Source organism: Microtus ochrogaster, unplaced genomic scaffold, assembly GCF_000317375.1.
Source record: "Microtus ochrogaster isolate Prairie Vole_2 unplaced genomic scaffold, MicOch1.0 UNK87, whole genome shotgun sequence".
NCBI classification, from domain to species: Eukaryota; Metazoa; Chordata; class Mammalia; order Rodentia; family Cricetidae; genus Microtus; species Microtus ochrogaster.
The window spans coordinates 1251012-1262602 of NW_004949185.1; the positions used below are offsets into that span (position 1 = coordinate 1251012).

The window sequence follows — 11591 nt, forward strand, 5'->3', positions numbered from 1 at the left end:
TGTTTGGATTCATAGGAATCGTGTTTGGATTCTTAGGGAATCGTGTTTGGATTCTTAGGAATCGTGTTTGGATTCTTAGGGAATCGTGTTTGGATTCATAGGGAATCGTGTTTAGATTCATAGGAATCGTGTTTGTTTGGATACATTGGGAAACGCTGTTTTGATGAGTGTTTTGTATTGTCTCCTCTTGAGGCTGGCAGTAGGTACAAAAATTCTGAGCATCTGGCCTGCTGATTACAGGGTAGAATTCTCTACAGCGTGCCAGGATACCAAAGTAGTAGGTAGCCAGGGGGTCTCGTGTGTGTGTGTGTGTGTGTGTGTGTGTGTGCAGGGAGGCTGGAGCATGCAGGCCTGTGCAAGCCAGAGATGGACAATGGGTCTTCACTTTCCACCTTGAGGTCTTTTTTTTTTTTTTATGTGTAAGAGTGTTTTGTTGCATGTATATGTAGCATGTCTGCAGTGCTCCCAGAGACCAGAAGAGAACGTTGATCTTCTGGAGTTATAGACAGTAGCTAGACACCATAAAGGTTCTGGGACTCAACCCTGATCGTCTGGAAGAGGAGTGAGTGCTCTTAACCACCGAGCCAGCTCTCTATGGGACTCAACCCTGATGGTCTGGAGGAGGAGTGAGTGCTCTTAACCACCGAGCCAGCTCTCTAGTCCTCCACCTCATTTTTTGGACTAGACTCTGTCATTGATCTGGAGCTGACTGATGCATTCAGCTAGACTGACTTGCCTACAAGACCCATGGATGCTTCTTGCTCTGCTTCCCAGTGCTGAGATTGCAGGTGCACATCACTGTGTTCAGATCTGGATCCGTCAGAACAGCAAGCCGGATCTGTTACCAAGTTTAGCAGAATACTTCACACCTGAACCCAAATTAGCCTGTCATTGATTAAAAGCCGTCACCACAGTTAGCCACGGCTTTATATGGGGCCAGGGTGCCAGGAAATGAGAAAATACTTCTCTTGGCAGGTGTGGTATTCTGCAGTTCCAGCCATCAGGCAAGTGGGGGCAGCGTGAACAGGAGTTAGAGCAGATCTGGGATACATAAGACCCTGTCTCAAAACAAAAACAAAAAAGGCAAAGTAATTTTTTGGAAACGCTGAACTTACACAAATCCAAGTACTTTGCCCATAGGTTAATCATTCACAACAAACCAGAAAACTCACGTCCTCTGTGAGCTCCCTTGCTTCCTTTCCGAGGGACATTGGCAGCGTAAGATAACAGGAAAGAAGCTAGTTAAGGGACGAGCAGGCTACTTCCAGATAGGGAGAGTTTGAGGCTAACCCGGGCTACAAGAAACCCTCCGCCCAAAAAACAACATCTGGGCATGGTGGTGCATGCCTGTAATCTCAGAACCCAGGTGGCAGAGACAGGAGGATTGCTGCGAGTAAAGGACCAAGTTGGCCTCCATAGTGAATGTCAAGTACACTAGACACACACGGTAAGGCCATGGATAAATGAGTAAAAAAAAAAAGTCAGAAGTTACTTCCTTTGGGATCAATTTACTGAGAGACAACCATCCACACAGGAAGGAGAAAGGTGGGACGTGGCCGATAAATAACAGACATCCAAATTCTTCAAATGGTTCAGAGGGGCCTTGTTCTCCTAAAGGTCCATTTAGGATCGTCGCCCAGAGGGTGGGGGCATGAGAAGATGGAATACAGACTTCTCAGTCAGCGTCCCAAAGGATGGTGACTTAGGCGCGAGTCCAGCCAGTTCAGGAATCAATCGAGGTGATGTTGGGAGATGAATAAACTTCACCTGGAGGCGCCCTTGCACCCTGTAGTCCCAGAAACGGCTAATCTACTTCCTCGATGGTCGGGCCAGTGGCGGCTCTGCCCGGCGTGTACCCAGGCGCGCAGGTGGGCCCGGTGCACCCTCCCTGGTAAAGTTTGGTGATGATGGGGTTACACATGTTCTCCAGTTCCTTTCTCTTGTGATCCAGCTCCTCCTTCTCCGCTAGTTGGTTGGCCTCCAGCCAGGAAAGGACCTCGTTGCATTTATCCAGAATTTTCTTCTTATCCGACTCGCTTATCTTGTCCTTCAGACCCTCGTCACTCACGGCGCTCTTCATGTTAAAGGCATAGGATTCTAGGGCGTTCTTGGCAGCAATTTTCTCTCTCTGGCCCTCATCCTCAGCTTTGTACCTCTCGGCCTCCTGCACCATGCGCTCGATCTCCTCCTTGCTCAGCCGGCCCTTGTCGTTGGTGATGGTGATCTTGTTGGCCTTGCCCGTGCTCTTGTCCATGGCGGTGACGTTGAGAATTCCATTGGCATCGATGTCGAAGGTCACCTCGATCTGCGGCACACCCCTAGGTGCAGGAGGTATTCCAGTCAGGTCGAAGCGCCCCAGAAGGTTGTTGTCGCGCGTCATGGCCCTCTCGCCCTCGTACACCTGGATCAGCACCCCGGGCTGGTTGTCCGAGTAGGTGGTGAAGGTCTGCGTCTGCTTGGTGGGGATGGTGGAGTTGCGCTTAATGAGCGCCGTCATCACGCCGCCCGCAGTTTCCAGGCCCAGCGACAGCGGCGCCACGTCTAACAAAAGCAAATCTTGTACTTTTTCAGATTTATCACCCATTAAAATAGCTGCCTGGACTGCTGCTCCGTAGGCCACCGCCTCATCGGGATTGATGCTTTTGTTGAGATCCCGCCCATTAAAGTAGTCTTGAAGCAGCTTCTGCACCTTGGGGATGCGCGTCGAGCCGCCCACGAGAACAATGTCGTGGATTTTAGCCTTGTCCATCTTGGCGTCCCGAAGAGACTTCTCCACAGGCTCCAGGGTGCCTCTAAAGAGATCTGCACACAACTCTTCAAACCGTGCTCTGGTGATGGACGTGTAGAAGTCGATGCCCTCGAACAGCGAGTCGATCTCCAGGTTGGCCTGCGTGCTGGACGACAGGGTCCTTTTGGCACGCTCGCAGGCAGTGCGCAGCCGCCTCACGGCGCGCTTGTTCTGGCTGATGTCCTTCTTGTGCTTCCTCTTGAACTCCTCCACGAAGTGGCTCACCAGCCGGTTGTCGAAGTCCTCCCCGCCCAGGTGCGTGTCGCCCGCCGTGGCCTTCACCTCGAAGATGCCGTCGTCGATCGTCAGGATGGACACGTCGAACGTGCCCCCCCCCAGGTCGAAGATGAGCACGTGCCGCTCGCCATGACCCCACCGATCCAACCCATAGGCAATGGCGGCCGCCGTGGGCTCGTTGATGATGCGCAGCACGTTCAGACCCGCGATCACGCCCGCGTCCTTGGTGGCCTGCCGCTGCGAGTCGTTGAAGTAGGCGGGCACCGTGATGACAGCATTGGTGACATTGTGGCCCAGGAAAGCCTCTGCAGTCTCCTTCATCTTCGTCAGCACCATCGACGAGATCTCCTCGGGGTAGAAGGCTTTCTTCTCCCCTTTGTAGGACACCAGCACCTTGGGCTTGCCCCCTTCGTTGATCACTTGAAATGGCCAAAGCTTCATGTCCGACTGCACAACAGGATCGTTAAACTTCCTGCCGATCAGACGTTTGGCATCAAACACGGTGTTCTGCGGGTTCATGGCCACCTGGTTCTTGGCCGCGTCGCCGATCAGCCGCTCGGTGTCTGTGAAGGCCACGTAGCTGGGGGTCGTGCGGTTGCCCTGGTCGTTGGCGATGATCTCCACCTTGCCGTGCTGGAACACGCCCACGCACGAGTAGGTGGTGCCCAGGTCGATGCCTATGGCCATTCCTTTATTAGCAGCCATGGTTTTCCGAGACCTGTGGAGAAATGAGATTTTATAATCCTATTTAGGGGAGTGATTTTTTTCTAATAAAACTAAAGCTATTTTTTGACTGGTAACTTTTTCAAGATTTATTTTTAATTGTGTGCGTGTATGCATGTCTGTGTGGGCATATGAACACGAATGCAGGTGCCTGTGCAGTCAGAGTTGTGAACTGCCCAGTGTGAGCAGGCGCTAGGCCCTGAATTCAGGTCGTCTACAGGGACGGATGTGCTCTCGATGGCTGAGCCCTCCGTAGCCTCAGTCTGCTTATTTTTTTAATGTTTGAAAATTATTTTGTGTATGTACATTTTGTCCTTATGTATTATGTCCCCAAGGAGGTCAGGAGAGGGCATCAGATCCCCTCAGACTGCAGTTACTGTTAGAGCCACCATGTGGGTGCTGGGTATTGAACCTGGATCTTCCGCAAGAGCAGTAAGTGTTCTTAACTGCTGAGCCAACTACCAGCTTCATCAGTCTTGTTAAAACCGCAAGCATGGGGGCTGGAGAGATGGCTCAGAGGTTAAGAGCATTGCCTGTTCTTCCGAAGGTCCTGAGTTCAATTCCCAGCAACCACATGGTGGCTCACAACCATCTGCAATGGGGTCTGGTGCCTTCTTCTGGCCTGCAGGCATGAAGATAAACACACCCAGTCTAACTGGCTTCTTCTGGACAGAAGGAAACCCTACACAAGGAGATTGTAAATGTTCTTGGTTTTGTGTTTGCTGCTGTTTTAGTGTGGGGTGTGTATGCACAAACATGTGGATTCAAGGGGACAACCCTGGACTGAAACCCTGGCCAGTTAGGTTATGCTGGCTGTCCGGCAAGCCCTGTGAACCATCTCCCTTACCCTATGATCACAGACGAAGACCACCATGCTCCATTTGTTCTGCTATGTGGGTTCTGAGGACTAAACTCGAGTCCTCATGGTTGTATGCCAAACACCTTCCCCACTGAGCTACCTCCTAACCTCTCAATGGGTTGTTTTGGGTTGTTTAATTTTTTTTAAGGCAGTAGCCCTGCTTGGCCTGGAACTCACCATGTATCCCAGGCTAGCCTCAAACACGGCAGCTATTCTCCCTCAGGTTCCCAAGTGCTGGGGTAACAGGCCTGAGTCGCTAGGGCAGGCTGTTCTTCACTACTGTCTGAGCTGGCTCAGACGTCCTACAACTCGGTGTTTTCCCTCTTTTAAGAAACGGGAGACCAACAGAGACAGGTGCTAGGCCTCAACTTTAAAGGTGTCTGATGCTATAGTTTATGTACCTGAGTTTCCACTCTGAAAACTATCAAATACACATTGTCAGAACGCCCACTCCACTTCCTTCCGCTGTCTTTCGTCTTTGAGATCACCTTCAGGTTCATTTCTGGGTTTCGTCTCTGTGTACTGGGGTGCGACCCAGGGCCTTGGGGATGCTACAGCCGGACAGGCTGGTCAAACACCAACACCACAATGCAGGAGTATACACAGGCCACTTTCTGCTGCCAGACTGGCTCCTGTTTAGTCTGAACCTTGCCCCAGTAGGCTTGATTAAAATCCTAAGGTCAGTAATGAACCTTCACCTATATTCATTTTGAAATACTCATTATAACAGGAATTCTTTTTAAATGGGTCTCCTTCTGTTCTCTTTGCTGGGTGGTGCCTACAGTCCCTTGGCTCAGTCTCCACAGCAGCTGGGAGTGGCGATTACCCTGACCTTTGCTCTGTTTCTCACCGCGAGTGGAATGTTTTGGGGATCTGTCTACCCTTACCCTACACAGCTGGATTTATACCGCATTTGTCCATGGCTGGCTGGCCTTATTTCACTCAGTGTAATGTCCTTAGTTCTCGTCCATGAGCTTGCATATTTCGGTACTTCTAAGACTGAACACTGTCCGTCCGTTTTATGTGCCTCCCACCCTTTCCTTCCACGTTCATCTCTGTATAGACCCAAGCTGCTTCGGCTTCCCCACTGTTGTGATTAGCGCTGCTGCTAACAAACATCCACGCACGGGTCAAGTGCTCACGTGATGACTGCAGACAGCCGTGTTCTCAGCTAGCATAGATTTGCATACGCACCAAGTGCTAACGTGATTGACAGACAGCAGTGTTCTCGGCTACTCCGAGGATGGATGGAAAGCGGTTTATATTCCCCACTCCTCCCAGGCCTAAATCAACTGTAATGCTCCCATGACGGTGATATGTTTTACTGTGGGACCATAACTGTCTGCCTGTCTCCTAAGATGGTGTTCTGAACTCCGCAAAAGGTATTAGGGGCCAAAGGTATGTGGTGGCACACACCTTAAATCTCAGCACTTGGGAGGCAGAGGCAGGCAGATCTTTGTGAGTTCAAGGCCAGACTGGTCTACAGAGCGAGTTCCAGGTTCTAAAGCTACACAGAGAAACCCTGTCTCAAAAACACAAACAAACGAAAGATATTAGGGGCCAAAAAGATGGCAGTTAAGAACGCTTCCTGTTTTAACAAGACTGATGAAGCTGGTAGTTGGCTCAGCAGTTAAGAACACTTACTGCTCTTGCGGAAGATCCAGGTTCAATACCCAGCACCCACATGGTGGCTCTAACAGTAACTGCAGTCTGAGTTACTGCCTTTCTGAGCAACCTGTGGTGCAGTAATTTAGCTCACTCTGAAGGGCTCTGCTAGGACACCCCAAACAAGCCTTATTTTATTTCTAGGATGGGGTCTCACTATATAGCTCAGGCGATGTCCCTGCCTCCATTCCTAAGAGTTGGGCTTAGAAGTTTGAGCCACCACGCAGCCTCCATCAACTTTTCTGAGAAGGAAGGCACAACAGGGAGATTTTCTATATATTTTTAGTACAAAATCCCACCCCCGTAGCCATGCTGTCTCGACATCTTCCGAGCCGGGATCGCAGGCACGCATCTCTACACCGTTTCTATCCTCTTGATTGTAACTCCTGTCTTCTGCCAGTAACATATTCAAAAAGGTCTCAAGGGGTGTCTGCTCCCGATTCTGACTCAGGCTAATTCCAGCCACCTGTCCCCAAGAGACACTCTATTCCAGGTTGCCAACCCCCACCCCCAAAATGGAAACAACTTGGGTCTGTGTGGGGAGGGCCACACTAGTAATCCCAACACTCAAGACGCATAGGAAACGCGGGTGCCTCTAGCGGTTGCCTGTAAATTAATCAAACCTAAGGAAAGTCGAGGCTCTTCATATAAGGACTAACTGGGACAAACAACCCTCTGCCCCGTTCCAATCAGAGCCTTCACGGCTCACCTGGAATCTCTCCGCCTTCGCTCCAGTTTGGAAGACTTGAGGTCGCTGAGCCCCTCTGAATGGGAAGCTCCAGGTACATTCAAACTGCACGCAGCTAGGGTCCCCCCACCCCCCACCCCGCCCCTCCCGGCAACTCTGAGCCTGTTCTGGGACTGAGTCTCTGATTCCTAAATTAGTCCATGAGGTCAGAGGCAGCATGGCCATTGTAACGCGACTGCAGGGGACCACGTCACCAGACACGCCCCAAAGCCTATCCCTCCGGTCACCAGAGAGGAGGAGGGGGAGTTACAGCCCACAGCTCGACCCCCAAAATCAAAACTGTGCCAGATAAACCCCCGAGATCACAACCAAGAATCCACAGCACCGAGCTAGCGTGACCTTCCAAGTCATTCCACGGAAGCTGCTGTATGTGTCGCCATGGCAACAGTGACAGCAGCACGGCCCGCTGCCCTCCCCCCAGGAATCCGGCCTCTCCAGCGAACCCCAGAAGGGTCTGGAGAGTTCTGGACAGGGGCGGCACCCTCCTCAGCGATTACTCAGAGGAGGCGGGGAGGCTCCACCAGACGCGAAACTGCTGGAAGATTCCGGTCCCCACGGCCGCCTCCGGCACGCTGATTGGCCCAGGGGACAGCGGGCGGGGCCGGAGGACGACCCATAAAGGCGCAGGGCGGCGCGCAGGGCTCCAGACGCCGCCTGCTGTGCAGAAGGAATCTCAGGTTCCCCCGCAGCGGAGAGAAGCGAAAGTGCGCGTTCCCGACCTTCCGGACCCCCGGCCAGGACCAGCCTTCCCCGGAGCATCCCCGCCGCAGAGCAGAGCGCAGCCTCGCAGGAGCTGAGCGCAGAGCCCCGGCAGCAGAGAGAGACCGAGACCGAGAGCGAGAGCGAACGAGCGAGAGAGCCATGGCCAAGAACACGGCGATCGGCATCGACCTGGGCACCACCTACTCGTGCGTGGGCGTGTTCCAGCACGGCAAGGTGGAGATCATCGCCAACGACCAGGGCAACCGCACGACCCCCAGCTACGTGGCCTTCACCGACACCGAGCGGCTGATCGGCGACGCGGCCAAGAACCAGGTGGCGCTGAACCCGCAGAACACCGTGTTCGACGCGAAGCGGCTGATCGGCCGCAAGTTCGGCGACGCGGTGGTGCAGTCGGACATGAAGCACTGGCCCTTCCAGGTGGTGAACGACGGCGGCAAGCCCAAGGTGCAGGTGAGCTACAAGGGCGAGAGCCGGGCCTTCTACCCCGAGGAGATCTCGTCGATGGTGCTGACGAAGATGAAGGAGATCGCCGAGGCGTACCTGGGCCACCCGGTGACCAACGCGGTGATCACGGTGCCCGCCTACTTCAACGACTCGCAGCGGCAGGCCACCAAGGACGCGGGCGTGATCGCGGGTCTGAACGTGCTGCGCATCATCAACGAGCCCACGGCGGCCGCCATCGCCTACGGGCTGGACCGGTCGGGCAAGGGCGAGCGCAACGTGCTCATCTTCGACCTGGGGGGCGGCACGTTCGACGTGTCCATCCTGACGATCGACGACGGCATCTTCGAGGTGAAGGCCACGGCGGGCGACACGCACCTGGGCGGGGAGGACTTCGACAACCGGCTGGTGAGCCACTTCGTGGAGGAGTTCAAGAGGAAGCACAAGAAGGACATCAGCCAGAACAAGCGCGCCGTGCGGCGGCTGCGCACGGCCTGCGAGCGCGCCAAGAGGACCCTGTCGTCCAGCACGCAGGCCAGCCTGGAGATCGACTCGCTGTTCGAGGGCATCGACTTCTACACGTCCATCACGCGGGCGCGCTTCGAGGAGCTGTGCTCGGACCTGTTCCGCGGCACGCTGGAGCCCGTGGAGAAGGCCCTGCGCGACGCCAAGCTGGACAAGGCGCAGATCCACGACCTGGTGCTGGTGGGCGGCTCGACGCGCATCCCCAAGGTGCAGAAGCTGCTGCAGGACTTCTTCAACGGGCGCGACCTGAACAAGAGCATCAACCCGGACGAGGCGGTGGCCTACGGGGCGGCGGTGCAGGCGGCCATCCTGATGGGGGACAAGTCTGAGAACGTGCAGGACCTGCTGCTGCTGGACGTGGCGCCGCTGTCGCTGGGCCTGGAGACGGCGGGCGGCGTGATGACGGCGCTCATCAAGCGCAACTCCACCATCCCCACCAAGCAGACGCAGACCTTCACCACCTACTCGGACAACCAGCCCGGGGTGCTGATCCAGGTGTACGAGGGCGAGAGGGCCATGACGCGCGACAACAACCTGCTGGGGCGCTTCGAGCTCAGCGGCATCCCGCCGGCGCCCCGGGGCGTGCCCCAGATCGAGGTGACCTTCGACATCGACGCCAACGGCATCCTGAACGTCACGGCCACCGACAAGAGCACGGGCAAGGCCAACAAGATCACCATCACCAACGACAAGGGCCGGCTGAGCAAGGAGGAGATCGAGCGCATGGTGCAGGAGGCCGAGAGGTACAAGGCCGAGGACGACGTGCAGCGCGAGCGGGTGGCGGCCAAGAACGCGCTCGAGTCCTACGCCTTCAACATGAAGAGCGCCGTGGAGGACGAGGGCCTCAAGGGCAAGCTCAGCGAGGCGGACAAGAGGAAGGTGCTGGACAAGTGCCAGGAGGTCATCTCCTGGCTGGACGCCAACACGCTGGCCGACAAGGAGGAGTTCGTGCACAAGCGGGAGGAGCTGGAGAGGGTGTGCAGCCCCATCATCAGCGGGCTGTACCAGGGCGCGGGGGCCCCCGGGGCTGGGGGCTTCGGGGCCCAGGCGCCCAAGGGAGGCTCCGGGTCGGGGCCCACCATCGAGGAGGTGGATTAGAGGCCCCTCCTCGCCCTCCCGGGGTCCTCCGGGAAGCGGACTGATGGCGCTGAGGACTGCCTTTGCACTGTGTCGGGGTTGGTCCTTCCCTCCTGGGTTCGTTGTAAAGTTCCAGCCTTGTAGATGGTAATTGAGTTGACTGTTAAACTTTATACGCTTATGTCTTTTATATCCACAGTAACGTTGCCAGTTTGTCTGTCTACAGTATTTTATTTCAACAGAGTAAAGGGGTTTTGTGTTCTTAGACCTAATGATGTGTGTAATTTAAGGCATTAGTTGCTGCCCAGGGACCCATGACAGTCTCAGTGTCTGGTCCCAATCCAGAGCAGCTAAAGTAGACAGTCTCTTCTCAGTCATCCCCGAGACAGACTGGCTTTCATCACCTTTTTTCCACTGTGTATTTCTAACTTTAGTCTTCCACGCTAAAACTTTAATTATCTGCTTGTCCTTATTATCGTTTTGTGGTATAATCCATAGTTCTTTGTATTTAATCCACGTACTGTATGGACGGCATTTTCCTGCCACCGGAGAATCAACACTGCCCCCCTGTGGAGATTCTTTTCTTTGCAACACTACAAAGAAAAAACCTTACAATGTAAATATTCTAAATAAACTGTTACAACTATGTTTTGTCCGTGTGTCTGTTGGGAGGGATGAGGACTTCTGGGTTTACGGTTTCCCTGGTTTTGGGTTGACCAGAGCAGGGATTTGGGGAATTTTGTTCGAGTTTAAGTGCCGGTTTTCTATGTGTTAGGCAGAAGATCTTAGCGGCAGGTGCTCTAAAGTAGGAGTGGGGCTGGATATAGTTTGGGGCTCCGTAGAGAGGGCATCAGGGGCTCTGATGGCTCTGAACTCTCCCCCAACTCCCTGGGACTGAATCTAGATCTGTGTTTCTTTTTTTTTTTTCTTTTTCTTTTTCTTTTTTTATTTTTTTTGGTTTTTCGAGACAGGGTTTCTCTGTGGTTTTGGAGCCCGTCCTGGAACTAGCTCTTGTAGACCAGGCTGGTCTCGAACTCACAGAGATCCGCCTGCCTCTGCCTCCTGCCTCCTGAGTGCTGGGATTAAAGGCGTGCGCCACCACCGCCCTGCTTTTTTTTTGATTTTCGAGACAGGGTTTCTCTGGTTTTGGAGCCCGTCCTGGAACTAGCTCTTGTAGATCAGGCTGGTCTCGAACTCACAGAGATCCGCCTGCCTCTGCCTCCCGAGTGCTGGGATTAAAGGCATGTGCCACCACCGCCCAGCGTCTGTGTTTCTCAACCTGCAACTGTGACCCCTTTTGGGGTCGTAGGTCCCTTTCACGGGGTCACTAAGACCGTTGGAAAACAGATTCTTGCATTATGATTCATAACAGCAAAGTTACAGTTACGCAGTAGCAATGAAAATAATTTTACAGTTGGAGGGAGTCACCTAACATGAGAACTGTGTTAAAGGGTCACAGCGTCAGGAAGGGTGAGGACCCCTGCCCTAGAGCATCCTACATGCTAGCCAAGGCTTCCTCACCGAGCTCAGATCCCTATGTAAGGTCTCCTGTGTTCTTTGAGACAGACTCTCACTATGCGGTCCTGTCTGGCTCAGACTCTGAGAGCCATCTTCTTTTTTTCCCACCTGGCTCTTTATTACTTTTTAAGATCTTGCACAGAGCTGCCCTGGCAATGGCTACATTCAGACTTCCTCAGCTCAGCCTGACCTTATCAGTCCCCATCCCCGAACCCCTTAGCTGAGATTGGACACTTTTGCCATCAGGCACCAGGTCTGGATATCTTTTTCTTTGGGGGCAGGAGGGT

General features: G+C 53.9%; 3 protein-coding genes across 3 annotated transcripts in view; 1 reads left to right on the plus strand and 2 right to left on the minus strand.

The window, feature by feature from the left end:
• LOC101994656 (RT1 class I histocompatibility antigen, AA alpha chain-like) overlaps positions 1 to 11591 on the minus strand; it is a 629094-nt gene that overhangs the window by 276397 nt on the left and 341106 nt on the right. The gene's annotated exons all lie outside the window — the stretch shown is intronic.
• Positions 516 to 3816, minus strand: LOC101985123 (heat shock 70 kDa protein 1-like). Its single transcript, XM_013355036.2, has one exon. The coding sequence runs from the start codon at positions 3728 to 3730 to the stop codon at positions 1805 to 1807; it is 1926 nt and encodes a 641-aa protein (XP_013210490.1). The 5' UTR covers positions 3731 to 3816; the 3' UTR covers positions 516 to 1804.
• On the plus strand, positions 7637 to 10426 carry LOC101984831 (heat shock 70 kDa protein 1A). Its single transcript, XM_005370808.3, has one exon. The coding sequence runs from the start codon at positions 7882 to 7884 to the stop codon at positions 9805 to 9807; it is 1926 nt and encodes a 641-aa protein (XP_005370865.1). The 5' UTR covers positions 7637 to 7881; the 3' UTR covers positions 9808 to 10426.

Excerpts from the sequence above, each read along its gene's own strand:
- LOC101985123 (XM_013355036.2), bottom strand. The coding sequence starts at position 3,730 with ATGGCTGCTAATAAAGGAATGGCCATAGGCATCGACCTGGGCACCACC.
- LOC101984831 (XM_005370808.3), top strand. The coding sequence starts at position 7,882 with ATGGCCAAGAACACGGCGATCGGCATCGACCTGGGCACCACCTACTCG.